Source organism: Macaca thibetana, chromosome 1 (genome assembly GCF_024542745.1).
Source record: "Macaca thibetana thibetana isolate TM-01 chromosome 1, ASM2454274v1, whole genome shotgun sequence".
Taxonomy (NCBI): domain Eukaryota; kingdom Metazoa; phylum Chordata; class Mammalia; order Primates; family Cercopithecidae; genus Macaca; species Macaca thibetana.
This window is the reverse complement of record NC_065578.1, coordinates 202,421,227-202,436,385: the sequence shown is the minus strand read 5'-3', so window position 1 is coordinate 202,436,385 and position 15,159 is coordinate 202,421,227. Positions and strand designations below refer to the sequence as shown.

At 39.5% G+C, this 15,159-nt stretch overlaps 1 protein-coding gene across 10 annotated transcripts in view; it reads left to right on the top strand.

The window, feature by feature from the left end:
- The window catches only part of TTC13 (tetratricopeptide repeat domain 13), a 102,029-nt gene that overhangs the window by 47,816 nt on the left and 39,054 nt on the right, over positions 1 to 15,159 (top strand). For 8 of the 10 annotated variants that reach the window (XM_050769087.1, XM_050769129.1, XM_050769118.1 and 5 more), the window contains 8 exons: positions 720 to 861; positions 1,125 to 1,299; positions 3,484 to 3,640; positions 6,999 to 7,129; positions 7,671 to 7,803; positions 8,711 to 8,803; positions 11,448 to 11,531; positions 12,360 to 12,444. In XM_050769087.1, coding sequence (XP_050625044.1) covers positions 720 to 861; positions 1,125 to 1,299; positions 3,484 to 3,640; positions 6,999 to 7,129; positions 7,671 to 7,803; positions 8,711 to 8,803; positions 11,448 to 11,531; positions 12,360 to 12,444 — 1,000 coding nt within the window. Of the gene's footprint in view, positions 1 to 719; positions 862 to 1,124; positions 1,300 to 3,483; positions 3,641 to 6,998; positions 7,130 to 7,670; positions 7,804 to 8,710; positions 8,804 to 11,447; positions 11,532 to 12,359; positions 12,445 to 14,393; positions 14,609 to 15,159 lie in introns of all 10 variants that reach the window. The other 2 variants (XR_007721485.1, XR_007721486.1) reach the window with 1 other exon arrangement.

Here is a 15,159-nt window from a genome sequence, read left to right as displayed (position 1 = left end):
AAAAGAATGAACTGCCAGGCTCTGTGGCATGTGCCTGTGGTCCCAGCTTTTCAGGAGGTGAGGTGAGAGCATCACCTGAGCCCAGGAGGCTGATTTCAGCCTGTGCAATGCAGTGAGACCCAGTTTCTAAACCTATTTAAAAAGCAAATAAAAAGCAGATTGATCCATAACAACCATTTCCATTCTGGAATGGTTACAATTCTAAAATACACTTCTTTTTTCAGAATTCTAAATTATATAATGATTTACTAGATTTTAAGCAAAGCAACTTTGGTGACCAAAAAAAAAAAAAAAAAATGCATTTTTAAGGCTATGAATTTGATTGAGAATGATGAACTGTTTATGATTATAATTGGTATACTTTTTTCCAAATGGGAAAAGTATGTTTTTATCCATATATTAAAATTTACACACAGTTCTTTAGAGTTTGGGACTCATTGTGAATAATCAAGGAGAGGGGTTTGAATAAGCATCTGCCTTTGGAAATCAGCAGATGAATTTTCCCCACAGAATTTCAAGAGCTCTGTGGTTATCCTATAAGCTGGTAAGATTTAGAAGTAAGTAGAATGTAATGTGTCAGAGGCTATAAAAAAGTAACAAAGGGAACACCCGCATCAAGGTATCTTGTTTACATATTGGTCCATAATTCTGAGGACAGCTTATTCTGTATGTTTCCTGTAATGTCTATACTGTATTCATAACTATTATTAAATACCTAGAGAATTGGGCAATTTTGAAGCAGCCACTGAGAGCTTTCAAAAGGCACTGTTGCTCAACCAAAATCATGTGCAAACCCTCCAGCTCCGGGGAATGATGCTCTACCACCACGGCAGCTTACAGGAAGCCCTTAAGAACTTTAAGGTGAGCATCCGTAAATAAGTACACAGTAATTGGAATTCTTGGATTATTCTTCAGTGAAGTTTAGTGAAATGAATAGAGAAGGGGGACTGAGAATAGTGTTTCTACTACAACAAAAAGAAAGAGAAGAAATCATTGCCCTTGTCTTATAGTCTAGTTTACAGGTCTGGTTTAACCTGGAGGGAAAACTAATTCCGGAGTAAAGAATAAGGCATTTCAAAGGTTTCTTAAACTGTATTGATACTAATGCAGCATTTTGTCCTCAGCGGTGTCTGCAGCTAGAGCCGTATAACGAAGTGTGCCAGTATATGAAAGGGCTCAGCCACGTTGCCATGGGACAGTTTTATGAAGGGATAAAAGCACAAACAAAAGTTATGCTGAATGATCCTCTCCCAGGCCAGAAGGCTAGCCCTGAGTATCTTAAAGTGAAGTATCTCCGAGGTAAGTCAGAAAATCACAGAATTGTTGGATTTTCATGCTCAAAGCTGTAGAAATCATATTGCTTGACTAAGAGGCTAGGTGACTTGTCCACAGCCACACCTTGTCAGTGCTAGTGTTGAGACTAGATGTTTATATCTTCGAAAGATCAGTCGAATGCGTTTTCTACCACTTTTAAAATTTTTACTTTCTAAAGTTAAAACATTTTTTACTTAAGTTGAAAAGCCATATTTTGAACTAAATGTGACGAGCATCTGGAGTATTTGTGTCTCATCACATGTTATCCAAGAATACAGGAAGGGCAAGAAACTGACATTCTGTGAGGTTCTTACTGTTTTTTGTTTTGTTTTGTTTTGAGACGGAGTCTTGCTCTGTCACCAGGCTGGAGTACAGTGGTGCAATCTCAGCTCACAGCAAGCTCCGCCTCCCGGTTCATCCCATTCTCTTGCCTTAGCCTCCTAAGTAGCTGAGACTACAGGGATGTGCTACTATGCCCAGCTAATTTTTGTATTTTTCATAGAGACAGGGTTTCACCATATTGGCCAGGGTGGTCTTGATCTCTTGACCTCGTGATCCACCTGCCTCGGCCTCCCAAAGTGCTGGGATTACAGGCGTGAGCCACCATGCCCAGCCAGTTCTTACTGTTAAATGTGAACTTGGTATATTTGACTTGTCATTCCTTCATATCAAAATTCTCATATATTTTGGAGAAATATGAGGTGAGGAAGAAAGCAAATCTTGCAGTTACCCTTTTATTAGTTGTAGTTTTACTCGCCTTTTATCTCCTGTCTCTGAAGACAGTTTTTTTTATTAAAGCCTACATTTTCTTTTGTTATTGTGAGCCCTTTATACCATGACTGTCCAAAAGAAAAAAAAGTATAACGCTGTGTGTGTAATTTTAAATTTGTAGTAGCCACATTAAAAAAGTGAAAATCAAAGAAGTGGAATTAATTTTAATAACGTATAATTTTAAATTCAGTATAGCCAAAATATCAGTTCAACATATAACATAATTAATATGAAACTGCTATTCATTAGATACTTCACATTATTTTTTGTACTAAGTCTTTGAAATCTGGTGTATATTTTATGCTATAGTACATCTCAATTTGGATGTTAAATTTTCATTGGAAATACTTGATCTGAATTTAGAATTTATAATATTTATAGTTGAAAAAGTAGGTTCATATGTGCAAGTCATTTCAAACATACTGAAGTTTTCTAATGATTGAATCAAGTATCAGTTTGTAGGTTTAAATTAATTCAAATTAAATAAACTTTAAAACTCAGTTTCAATCACCCTAGCCTCATTAAGTATCCAATAGCCAGGTGCCTTGGGGCTACCTATTAGGCAACATCTTTCTTTACCCTGAATTACAATTCCCTTTTTTCCTGGTTTAGTAGAGCTTGCACTTGTGAATTATAGGCAGAAGGGGCAGGCACTCTGTACTTTGGGTTTTTTCCTACAGTGCTTTCATAGAGATAAGCAGCAGTCCATTAGTCGGTTGGTGAAATCATATATCCAATTAATCTATATACCAGTTGACAGAGTACCAGGTTCTGTCTGACACAGAACTTGGATTCTCAAACTCTGGAATTGAAAACAATGAGATTTTTAGTGGTTTTCCTGGAAAGGTGATTAAAATTTAGCCAAAGTAGGCCAGGCGCGGTGGCTCATGCTTGTAATCCCAGAACTTTGGGAGGCCAAGGTGGGGGATCACGAGATCAGGAGATCGAGACCATCCTGGCTAACACAGTGAAACCCCGTCTCTACTAAAAATACAAAAAGTAAGTCAGGTGTGGTGGCGGGCACCTGTAGTCCTAGCTACTCTGGAGGTTGAAGCAGGAGAATGGCACGAACCTGGGAGGCAGAGCTTGCAGTGAGCCAAGATCTTGCCACTGCCCTCCAGCCTGGGCGACAGAGTGAGACTCCGTCTCAAAAAAAAAAAAAAAAAAATTAGCCAAAGTAGAACCAGACTGACTGACTTATATTTGACCTTGTTATCTCAAGTCAGTGGCAGGTTACCTCTATCATATACTAATAGTGACTTACTAAAATTTAGAAACTCTTTTTAGAATTCTTATAATTGAAGAACAGCTTGTTACAAAGTATTTGCATAGCAGTTAGACATAAGAAAGTTTCTTTAGCAGTATTTGGATGTGTCAGATCTCATTTCCTTTCTGCAGAGTATTCTCGATATCTTCATGCACACCTTGATACCCCCCTTACGGAATATAACATTGATGTGGATCTGCCTGGAAGCTTTAAGGACCACTGGGCTAAAAATCTGCCTTTCCTCATAGAAGACTATGAAGAGCAGCCAGGGTTGCAACCCCACATAAAGTAAGTGCTTTAAATGAAGATCATTTTTTTTCCCTTTCTCAGAACTGAGCTATAAGCTTGGCATGGTGGCACGCTACCCCCTGCTACCTGGGAGGGTGAGGTAGGAGAATTGCCTGAGCCCAGGAGTTCAATCAAGCATGCTATCCTTGTGCTTGTGAATAGCCATCCATCGCACTGCAGCAACACAGCAGAGACCCCATCTCTAAAATCAAAACAAAACAAAAAACACCTATAGCAAACATCATTTTAACTAATGAAATGGTAGATACATTAACATTAGCATTGGGAGTCAAACCAAAAAGCCCAGAATCAGTGCTTGTCTGTAATAGTGAACTATAAGTCCTAGACAGTGCACAGAGAGAAGAAAAAGAAATCAGTGATATGGATTAGAAAGGAATATAGAAAGCTGTCATTGTTTGCAGATCACATAATTATCTACAAAGGAAACCTAGAAGATCTACAAATTATAGGAAATGATGAGATTTAGCAAGGTCATTGTTTATAATCAATATACAAGAATCAGTTACATTTCTATATATGAATAACAAAAATATCATTTATAATAGTAACAAATACTTAGAAAAAATCTAACAAAATCTGTATAAAACCTGTATGGAGATCACAAAACTTAATTGAAAGTTACTAAGCAAACAAACAAATGGTGAGAAATACTGTGTTCATGGATTGGAAGTTCAGTAACATTAGAAGGCCATTTCTCTGCAAATTAATTATAGATTTAATAAAATGCCATTCAAAATCCCAAGTTTTTTGAGGCACTTGTTGAGCAAATTCTGTAAATTCTATGGAAGAACAAAGGACCAAGAATAATTAAGATACTCCCAAAGAAGAGGATGCTCAGGCTTGAAGGGGAAGGTTCTCATCCTACCAGGTGGCAAAACTTAATATAATAATGAGCAGAATGGTATTGGTGCAGGGATAGACAATGGACTAAAGGAAGAGAATAGATACCTTAGATAAATGGTAAAGGTGTGTTACAGATCAGAATGGGACTGGTCAAGATGTGGGAGTGGGCCAATTAGGTTATTTTATGGATAAAATAAAATTGATATTTGTGATGGCATAGTAATCTAATTCCAAATGGATGAAAATCTGAAGTACGAATGGCAAAATATTTTAAACTTTAGGAGGAAATATAAACGAAGATGTTTATGACTTTGGGGTAGACAAGGATTTATTAAGAAGCACAAAGCATAGATTTGAAACAAAAAGATTGATAAATTGGACTACATTGAACCTAAGAACTTCTGTTCAACAAATGACACCATAAGGAAAGAAAAATAAGCCCAAATTGAGTAAAGCTACTTGCAGACTTAATAACTGACCAAGAATTAGTGTCCAAATTTTTGAAGTGTCCCTACAAATTTAAAAATAAGAGACAACCAATAGAAAAGTGTGCAAAAGACATGAACAGGTAATTTTACCACAGGGAAAACATGAATGATAAACATGAAGAGATACTTCATAAATTAAGGCCTCATGAGATTTTTTTCAGCCACTAGATGAGCAAATGTCACAAAATCTGATAATAGTAATATTGGTCAGAAGGGAGATTATGGAGAACCTTTATACTCCTGATGAGAGTATAAGTTACTACAACCACTTTGGAAAGCAGTTTGTCATTATCTAGTGAAGATGAATATTCTCATACTTGATATGAGATTCTGTTCCTGTGTCTATTCAGAGAACTTTGTACTTGTGCACATATCTACCAGGAGAGACTTGAACAGGTCTACCAGCAGTATTTGTTCACAGCTAACACTGGAAATCAACCCAAATGTCCATCAGCAGAAGAATGGATAAATGTGATATAGTCACAGTCACACAATGGGATATTATACAGCAGTATAAACAAATGACTCAGGCAACAATGTGGATTAATTTTTAAATGTAATGTTGAATAAAAGCAGCAAGTCAGTAGGCTGTGCTATCACATATTTTTTTCTCCCAAAGTTCATAAACAAAACTGTAGAGTATATTGTGTGTGTATATGTGTGTGTGTGTGTCTGTGTGTGTGTGTAACAAACCTAGTTTTTAAAAAGGTAAGTAAATCAGGAGCACAAATTTCAAGAGACAGGAGGATGGAATAGGAAAGCAGCATACAAGTAGATACAACTGCATGAATTACTCTAGTTCTTAAACTGGGTAATTTGACTTTGTGTTTTCTATGTGTCTCAACTATTAAATGAATAAAAATAATAAAAAGAAAATTGATTGCTCATGGAAGTTTTGTATGTTCTCTAACCACTCCTTTTTTGAGAAACATTTCTATGCACAAAAGTGTTAACATAGCAGGCCTATGACTGCTGTCCTTAGAAAGGACCGCTTGCAAGAGTGACCCTCGGTTGGTATCTGGGAACTTGGATTTCGAGGGGATTCCTACCACTCCCAAAACTAATAGGAGTAGTTCTCTGTGCCTAAACTGTTTGTTCAGACAACGTGGTTTCTATTGAACACGTGCTTTCCTTCTGGGTATCTGGAATTTGGGAACTTGCCAGGCAGAAGGTGTCTCTAACCCTGGCCACTGAGTCTTTAATGAGCTTTCCTGGTTGGCAGCATTTTACGCGTGTTCACAACGAATTGCTGGGAGAGTTTAATGTATCATATATGACTTCCTTGGGAAAGGACCCTTGGAAGCTTGTGCCTGGTTTCCTCCAGACTTCTCCCAATGTGCTTCTTCCCTCTGCTGGTTTTGTTTTGTGTCCCTTTGCTGTAATAAATCACATGTGCTGTGATTTATTATAGCAAAAGGACACAAAACAAAAAATGATACTCACTATTGTGAGTATCATTATGTGCTAAGTCCACTGAGCCCTCCCAGCCAATTTCTGAGCCTGAGTGAGGGTGGTCTTGGAGATCCCCAGAACAACCTATAATTTAGTTTCAGTCTTTGTTATAAAAGCATCAAGCAGGTTGGCAGCTAAACAATAGTATTTCCATGTACCATTCCAAGTATACTTGTTCTAATACAACTTGGGCAGGAGTGAGGAATGGACAAAGGGCAGAGGTTTGGTTGCTTGTTGAAAAAGGCAATCCATTCAGGTATGTATTCTGGAGAAGTTTACAAAGCAAATAATGGAAAGAGGTGTCTTCTGAATTGCACACTAGTTATCATAGTTTTCACTGTTACTAACCAGCATGTGATGGCAATTATGCACATGCTGTCATAAAGATTCCCTTTTAAACTGAGGTGTAGTTGGGTGCAAAGGACTGAAGTAAGGATTATGTGGTCGTAGACTGCTTCATTAGTTTTCCAGTGGAGGAGGTGACTGCTCTTCAGGTGGAATTGGATTGCCAAATATCTGTTGAAAAGTCCTTATCATGTACATGTTTCTTCCAGAGATGTGTTACATCAGAATTTTGAGAGTTATAAGCCTGAAGTACAGGAGCTGATTTGTGTGGCTGATCGTTTGGGATCCCTGATGCAATATGAAACACCTGGTTTCCTGCCAAACAAGCGAATACACAGAGGTATTCTGGAAACTATCTGAAAATGAAAATATTCCTGGCATAAGAGCAAGGGTGGTTAAACCGTGTCGTGTGTTTTAAAAAATTATTATTTATTGTACTTGTTCACATTCTCCATGTGATCAGAATAGAAATGTGTAGAATCATTCAAACTGAATTCTGAAAGAAGACTCCTTCCATACTTGGCTTTTTTGCTATTACTGTAGTAGAGACTAGAATATAGGTCTTAAGTCCTTACTTAAAATCAGACAGCTGATCCAGGGAGCTATTTCCTTACTCCCTGTGTGGAAGAATGCAAACCTCCACTTGGATTAGTAGGAAGCAGAGTTGGGAGCAGACAAACTCAGCTGTCTCTAGTTAACTCTGATGGGTTTTAATTTTAGTAGGACCATCATGACTGAAACATGTGTTGGGTCTTCTTATATCACCAATATAACTGACCCTTTATGTGTTAACTATTGACTTATCACTGAGACTCTGTAAAGTAGGTGGAACTCAGTCCCTCTAAAGTATACTAACTCTTCTCGATATTCCTTTCTCATAGCTATGGGTTTGGCTGCCTTGGAGGTCATGCAAGCCGTACAGCGTACATGGACCAACTCGAAAGTTCGAATGAATGGAAAGACACGGTTGATGCAGTGGAGAGACATGTTTGACATTGCGGTTAAATGGAGAAGGTAACTAACATCTCAGTGAAAATAAACTGTAAGTCTTATCATTGTCAAATAACGTCAGTCTGTTTTAGCTAACAGGCTGTGAACCCTGTTTTGCTTGCTAACACCAGGCCTTCTAAGTTAGGTTTTCCTCTCTAAAGTTTGTCAGAAATTGTTGGCATCTTTATTCTTTGACATGCACTTAACTAATATTTTCAAAATAGGAATTGATTGGCTGGGCGCGGTGGCTCATGCCTGTAATCCCAGCACTTTGGGAGGCCAAGGCGGGTGGATCACGAGGTCAGGAGATCGAGACCATCCTGACTAATACAGTGAAACCCTGTCTTTGGCTAAAAGTACAAAAAATTAGCCAGGCATGGTGGCAGGCGCCTGTAGTCCCAGCTACTCGGGAGGCTGAGGCAGGAGAATGGTGTGAGCCTGAGAGGCGGAGCTTGCAGTGAGCCGAGATGGCACCACTGCACTCCAGCCTAGAGGACAGATCGAGACTCCATCTCAAAAAAAAAAAAAAAAAAAAAAAAGGAATTGATTGTTGTCACATTTCCAGTCACCTGTTTACCTGAAGCATTTTAGAAACAGTCTCTTTGAAAGAACAGATCTATTACCTGTGGTACCTTTGAATGAACTTCACTGGACCAGTCCCTTTATAGTTAATGGGGTGCCTGGCAACTAGCTAGTTTAGAGTAACCTTTGATATTCGTTTGCATGACAAAAACTGTGCTCCGCTCCTAAACCTTTACATTTACCTGGCTTCTCGCCCAGTCTAGCTGGAACACCTGTTTGGAATTTGTAGGTATGAACATCATATAATGGACTAGCTGTTGCTTTACCTCCACCTTTGCAAACACTTCTACATGTTTTATTTGGAATGCTTCTGAACACTTCTGGTTTTATAAAGGTCTCTGTTTTATAGGATTGCTGACCCAGACCAGCCTGTGCTGTGGTTAGATCAAATGCCAGCACGAAGTCTTAGCAGAGGTTTTAACAACCACATCAATTTAATCAGGTATGAAGCTTTTGTGCATCTTTCTTCTTTTCCTAGGAGTTTCTCAAGACACAGGCCATGGAGACCAGGAGTGACCCATTGCTCCTTTCCTGGTGACTTTTTGACCGGGGAACATACACCTACGTAATCCTGCCTGCATTCCTTTCCTGTAGCCCAGCTGCAGAAAGAAACATAGTATGTGCCATGCTCCTTCCCCAGGCCCTTCTGTCTGGTATAGAGCACGACCGAAGGGTAGATTGCAGATGTTTTCCTAGGGCGTCAGTCTTTAAGGTGTCCTAAAACATCATAGAAAATGATTAGATGGAGAATATTACATTTACCATAATATTCTGTTAATAATACTACATGGCTCTTGACAAGTCTCTCGTTGTGGAGGAAAAGCTCCCCGTCCCACCTCAACACACAAAGGGTTTGGATAAATAACACTCTCTGGTAACTAAGCTGCCATCTGGGGAGGGCAAGTCAGGTTGGCTGGAAAACTTCTGTTTTGTCCAGAGCCTCTGCTAGTTGGGGACATGGGTGAAATGCTCACTTCTTTACCCTTTCTTTATGTGCCTAGCTGCCTTCTAAATAAATGGTGAACAAATGTTAAAGAATATCAGTTTCAAGGGGACCTATATTATCAGCCCATCTTTTAATGAATTTAATTTTAGATAAAATGTATAAATATGGTAGTTGTGTCACCTCTAAAATGCTTCTAGTTCAAGGAAGCTGAATTAAGAAAATATTATTCAGGCCAGGTGCAGTGGCTCAAGCCTGTAATCCCAGCACTTTGGGAGGCCGAGGTGGGTGGATTATGAGGTCAGGAGATCGAGACCATCCTGGCTAACACAGTAAAACCCTAAAACCCCGTCTCTACTAAAAATACAAAAAATGAGCCCGGTGTGGTGGCAGGCGCCTGTAATCCCAGATACTCGGAGACTGAGGCAGGAGAATGGCTTGAAGCCGGGAGGTGGAGCTTGTAGTGAGCCGAGATGGTGCCACTGTACTCCAGCCTGGGCGACAGAGCAAGACTCTGCCTCAAAAAAAGAAAAAGGAAAATATTCTATACACCTTTGACATTTAAGTTTGGGTTTTAATGGAAATATAATTTGTATGTATATATTTTTTTAACTTCTAGAAAACAAATTTATTTTCACCTTGTGACTTGTATATTCCTATTTCTCATGGAATAATTTGTGGTGTAGATAGGTAGACTCAAGCAACTAACTTTAATTGAAGACTACTGTGGATCAGCCAGTGTGCTGTGCTGTGCTGTGTGATGGGGATACAGAAGGGAAATACAGCCCCACCTGCCGAAAGCTCACAGCAGACAGACCAGCAGACAACTACTATGCAGTGTGTTAAGAGTGAGGTGATCACATGCACAGGGTGCCATGGGAACCTAGAGAAGGGGTGCCTGATTTAGCCTTCTGGTGCTACCAGAGCTATTTGGAAAAATGGAAAACAGAGAGGTGGGGTGATTAACATGGACCAATGGATGAGTTAGGTATGGTCAGAAAACTGTGACTAACTTGTTATGCCTGGTAGTGAGTTTGCAATTAAGGGAGTATCAGGAATTGAGGCTAGAAAGATAGGCAGAAGTCAGAACATAAATCATTCTATAGTCCAAGCTAAGGAATTTTTTCCCCTGAAGACAATGGTGAGCCATTCAGAGATTATAAGCAGAGAAGTAACAGGAACAGATTTACACATTGGGACGATCACCTTGGCAGCAGATGGCAAAATAGATTGGAGAGGAGGCAGGAACCTCGGAGGTAAGGGAGGAGGTTGGAAAATTGTGTAGTTGTTCAGGTGGACAAGTGCAAAGGTCTCGAAAGCTGTATGGTAGTGAGTTGGAAAGGAAGAGCTAGACTCTTAGAAGGTAGAATCAGGAGCACTGGCAGTGGGCTGCAATCAGAGAGGGCATGGAGTTAGAGGAAGGCCACCTTCCCTCTCAGGTACATGGTGGTTCCATTAGGCGAGAGAGCACCAGAATGAAAAGTAGGTGAACACATTTAGTGGGGAGGCTGGGAGAAGTGTGGGGTGCAGGAGGGAATTCTTACTTGACAGTAACCTTTGAGGTTTGGGATGCCTGGTGGGAACCCAGGGAGCGATGTACTGGGAGCAGTCGGCTGTGTCATGTGACTCAGCATGTTGGCTGAACATGGAGTTCTGGGAGAGAGTGTGAAAGAAAAGGATCAGAAGGGATAGAAATGTGAGGAAAAGAATATTCAGAGTGGATAGAGGAAAGGAGACTGCTAGTGAGCTAGAGAGCAAGACAGGGTGTTCGATAATGCTGTTGGGAAAACGGAGGGAGGGGGCAGCACACTGCCCACAAGTGATGGGGTCCGTCAGAGGACGCTGATATGAAAGTCTGAAGCTCACTTCAGTGCTGGGGGATTTGTCTTCCCATTGTGACTGATCTGGCGCCGAGTTTGATGGCTCTCCTGCCAGGATAGGCCCCGTGAGCTGCCAGGCGGTCTTGCTAAGATGGTGCTTTGCTTCTCCACTCATTGACTATGAACTGAATTTCCCAGACTTTTTTTTTCCTACATTATTCTCATAGTTTCTTATTTTTTTAAAATTAGCTTTGAAATTAGATGTTGGCTTAAGCATATTCTTCTATAAAAATATTCTTAATTTTATTATTTTTGCCTTATAGGGGTCAGGTGATCAACATGAGATACCTGGAATATTTTGAGAAAATACTTCATTTTATTAAAGATAGAATTCTTGTTTATCATGGGTAAGCCTTTAATTTTCTCCTTCTTAGTAATGAGTTGATTTCATGTATTTTATATTTGTTGTATTTTTGAAACTTGAGAACTAAGCCTGTTGACAGGCTAAACAAGGGCTATCAAATTTTTACATAGTGTTTAGAATCATAAAGGCTTTCATAATCACTTTCTTTTTAATAACTCTACAAAATCCATAGACCTCAACTGAAGTGTTAACTTTACATGCACTATTGTGACTTTTCTAGTCTCTTTCTTCTATAAAGCAGGATGTTTCTTTGGATTTATCTGTTAGGGATTTCACCTTTAATACTTATTCTCCTTCACTTGAAAGGCAGGATGGTATAGACAAAACAGTAAACAGAACACTAGGGGAAAAAGATCTGAATGCTTAAATATCACCAAGTAAATATAAAATTGGTGGAAAAACCTAGCAGAATACTTTCATTTGAGCAGCTTTAGAAAGGAAAAAAGCAAAACAAAACATCTACATCTAATTTTAGAGCTGGAACAGGAAAATCAGGGTTTCAGAATCAAACTCATAACCATACATGTTCACACAAACACTGGCTGTTGATCCATTCTGCTTTTTCCTGTTTTGCCTTCTAAATATTTCCTTAATTCTCATCTGCTGCTGTTTCCTTAATTTTTATCTGTAGTCCAAAACTCATTAGAATTGAACTATCCCATTATTTAGAAACTTTATTTGTGGCCTACCATTTTGAATATTGAGCTACTCAAAATTGAGGTCAATTTATTTAACTTAAAGATAATAGCATGATTAATTATTACAATTCTGCATTAATCTCAGTTGCCATCTCTCTCTGTCTCTCTTTAAGAGCTAACAATCCTAAAGGATTGCTGGAAGTTCGAGAAGCCCTGGAAAAGGTACACAAAGTAGAAGACCTTCTTCCAATTATGAAGGTAACTTTAACATCAGCATGGCAGTCCATGTTTTTAGAGGAAAAGAAAACCAACAGCACTTTCTAAAAAAGAATTCAGAATTATTAAATGCTATTTGAAATCACTAGTATGAACACATTCTGAAAAATAACCAAAATAAAAGAACATACACGCATCAGACTCAGCTTGCGAGGAAGCAGTTAATATAGAAAAAAGAAAACTTAAAAATACTTATAATTGAATTCTGCTTCTGGCCACAGCTGAGTAACTGGTACTCAGCTGCCCTTCCACATGATTGCAGTTATAAAACTGGACAAAATATAAGTCAGTTATTTTCAGGCACTGGCTCATTACAAGACTCTGAACCTCACTGTCACCCCTGGTTTCTACTGGGAGTATTTATTAGACCACTGCATGGTAATGTGGAGCCCAAGCAGAGTACAGTGGTCTTGCTAAGCTAAGGAGGTAGAGAGTGGAGTTTGGGTCTGCCAAAGTGGCTGGAATTTGCAGAGCAGAGTATAGAAGAGAAGGAGGCCATGTAGGCTGGGGAGTGTTCAGGGGTCAATGTGAGCACTCCTTTTCATGCTTCACTAAGACCTTGATCATGAACATGCAGTGAAAGACCGTGAGAGGCTCAGCAGAGAGTAACTGCTGTGGGGAAGAAAGCTGAGCAGAGGTATGAGAGGTGTATGTGCTGAGAGACATTGGAGTTTCAGCCTTGCCAATGTGGATGGATCCTGTGAACACCTCAGGCGTTTAGTTAAGACCTCAGAAAGGACACGCTGTAAAAGTAAGACCACACTCTACAGTAACGCCCACAACCTAGGACTGAGAACCATTTCTAAATAGACTGCCCTAACAAAGAATGAAACTAAGTCTAAAGGATTAAATGGATCTGCTAGTGATTTTACTACCTGTCAAAACTCAGTACCCTTTAAAGGAAGGCAAAATAACCTATACTCTTTAATTACTAGAGAAGTAAATGCCGTTGTTTGAATGTGTTCCCCCCAAAATGAATGTGTCGGAACGGAATCCTCAGTACACACATGTTGGGAGGTGGAGCCTAATGGGAAGTGTTTAATGGCAGAGCCCTCATGAATGGATTAATGCCATTATAAAAAGGGCTTCGGGGAGTGACCTCTCTTGCCCTTCCACCTTCCGTCATGTGAGGCAGCAGTAAGAAGGCTCACATCAGATGCTGGCACCTTGATCTTGGACTTCCCAGCCTCCAGAATAAATTTCTGGTTTTGTTTTGTTTTGTTTTGTTTTTGAGACAGAGTCTTGCTCTCTTGCCCACACTGGGTGACAGAGTGAGACCCCATCTCCTTAAAATAAAAAAAAAAAAAAAATAGATAGTATGATCCAGGTATACCAGGCAAATGCTAATGAGAAGAAAAGTATGTGTGGCAATATCAATAATGGAAACATTTGAATTCAATGGGAAGAACACTACAAGGGACAGAAATTATTTGACTAAAGTATAATCCATTAAGAAATTATAACTGTGTGAACCTTTCCTCCATCTAGGAGTAAAACTACCCCAAAACATTCCAACAGCAGTTAGAATTGCTTTTCCAATTAGTGATTTGAACACTAACATGGAACTTCAGTAAATGTTTTCCTTGTAGCTATAGTAGATGAGATTGATTCATGTAAAATTTAGGAAATTTGTATGAATAAGCAAAGTGTGTCCATTTCTAAGGAATAACGAGGAAGTAGCATATCATGAACACAGGTAAGCATCTGACCCAGGACCCACATCTGCCTGGCTGGGTGTGGATGAGCCTATTTTACAGTTATTCCAGGTTTTTGTCTGCTGAAGACCAAATATTCTGGCCAGACCTACCTTGGAGAGTTTATTGTGAGGGTCTGATGCACTAACACAGCGGCCCTCAACCTTCTCAAACTCACTGTGTTGACTCAGTAAACATGTTCAGATGCCCCCTTTACTTACTCTTTTATTGCACTAGGATGAACTTCATAGAGAATATGTCTCACCTACTAAAAAATGTCCACGCAAAGTCATCTCAGTATCTCAGTTCACACAATGTCCACACAGTGTATCTCAGTATGTGGAAATTCAGGCATGCCTTCTCTAGAAGCCGGAAAGCAGCAGCCAGTGCTTCACACCTGCACATAAAATCATGGTGAATGTGACAGTTACAAGTCCGTCAGCCCCATATCTGTGAGTTATTTGGTGAGCTACGTTGTCATTCGCAATGTGGTTTTCTGAAATGGTAAACCATGCTTAGCAAAGCTCCAAGCTATATATAGTATACTCCTTAATGTATATGCTATTTGCATTCCTGGCAAATTCAGTGGTATGAAAACTTATAATAAATAATCAGTGTTTAAGTGCAAAACAGTCTGGTTCCAGGCCCACATATTGATTAAATGATAAACATGTTCTTCATCTACATGAAAATCCAGTGGGACATTAGAAAATCATACATTATGTGTGACAATCCCCTGTACTGTGGGACATATAGTAAGCTTGGCTCCCAACTCTCCAATCCCTGAAACAATCAGTCTCCCATAAATTCCCTCAGTGCCCCACAGGGGGCAGAATGGCTTCACCACAGGCCCTGAGATGTAGCATATAGAAAGGAAACTGGAGTGTGTGCGAGGGCTCTTCAGCTGCCTTCTTGTGGGTATTCTAGTCAGGCATTTAGATGTCCTGTGGTATTAGGCAGAATACAGCATCAGCTTAGGGAGATTTTAATATTTTATATGTCT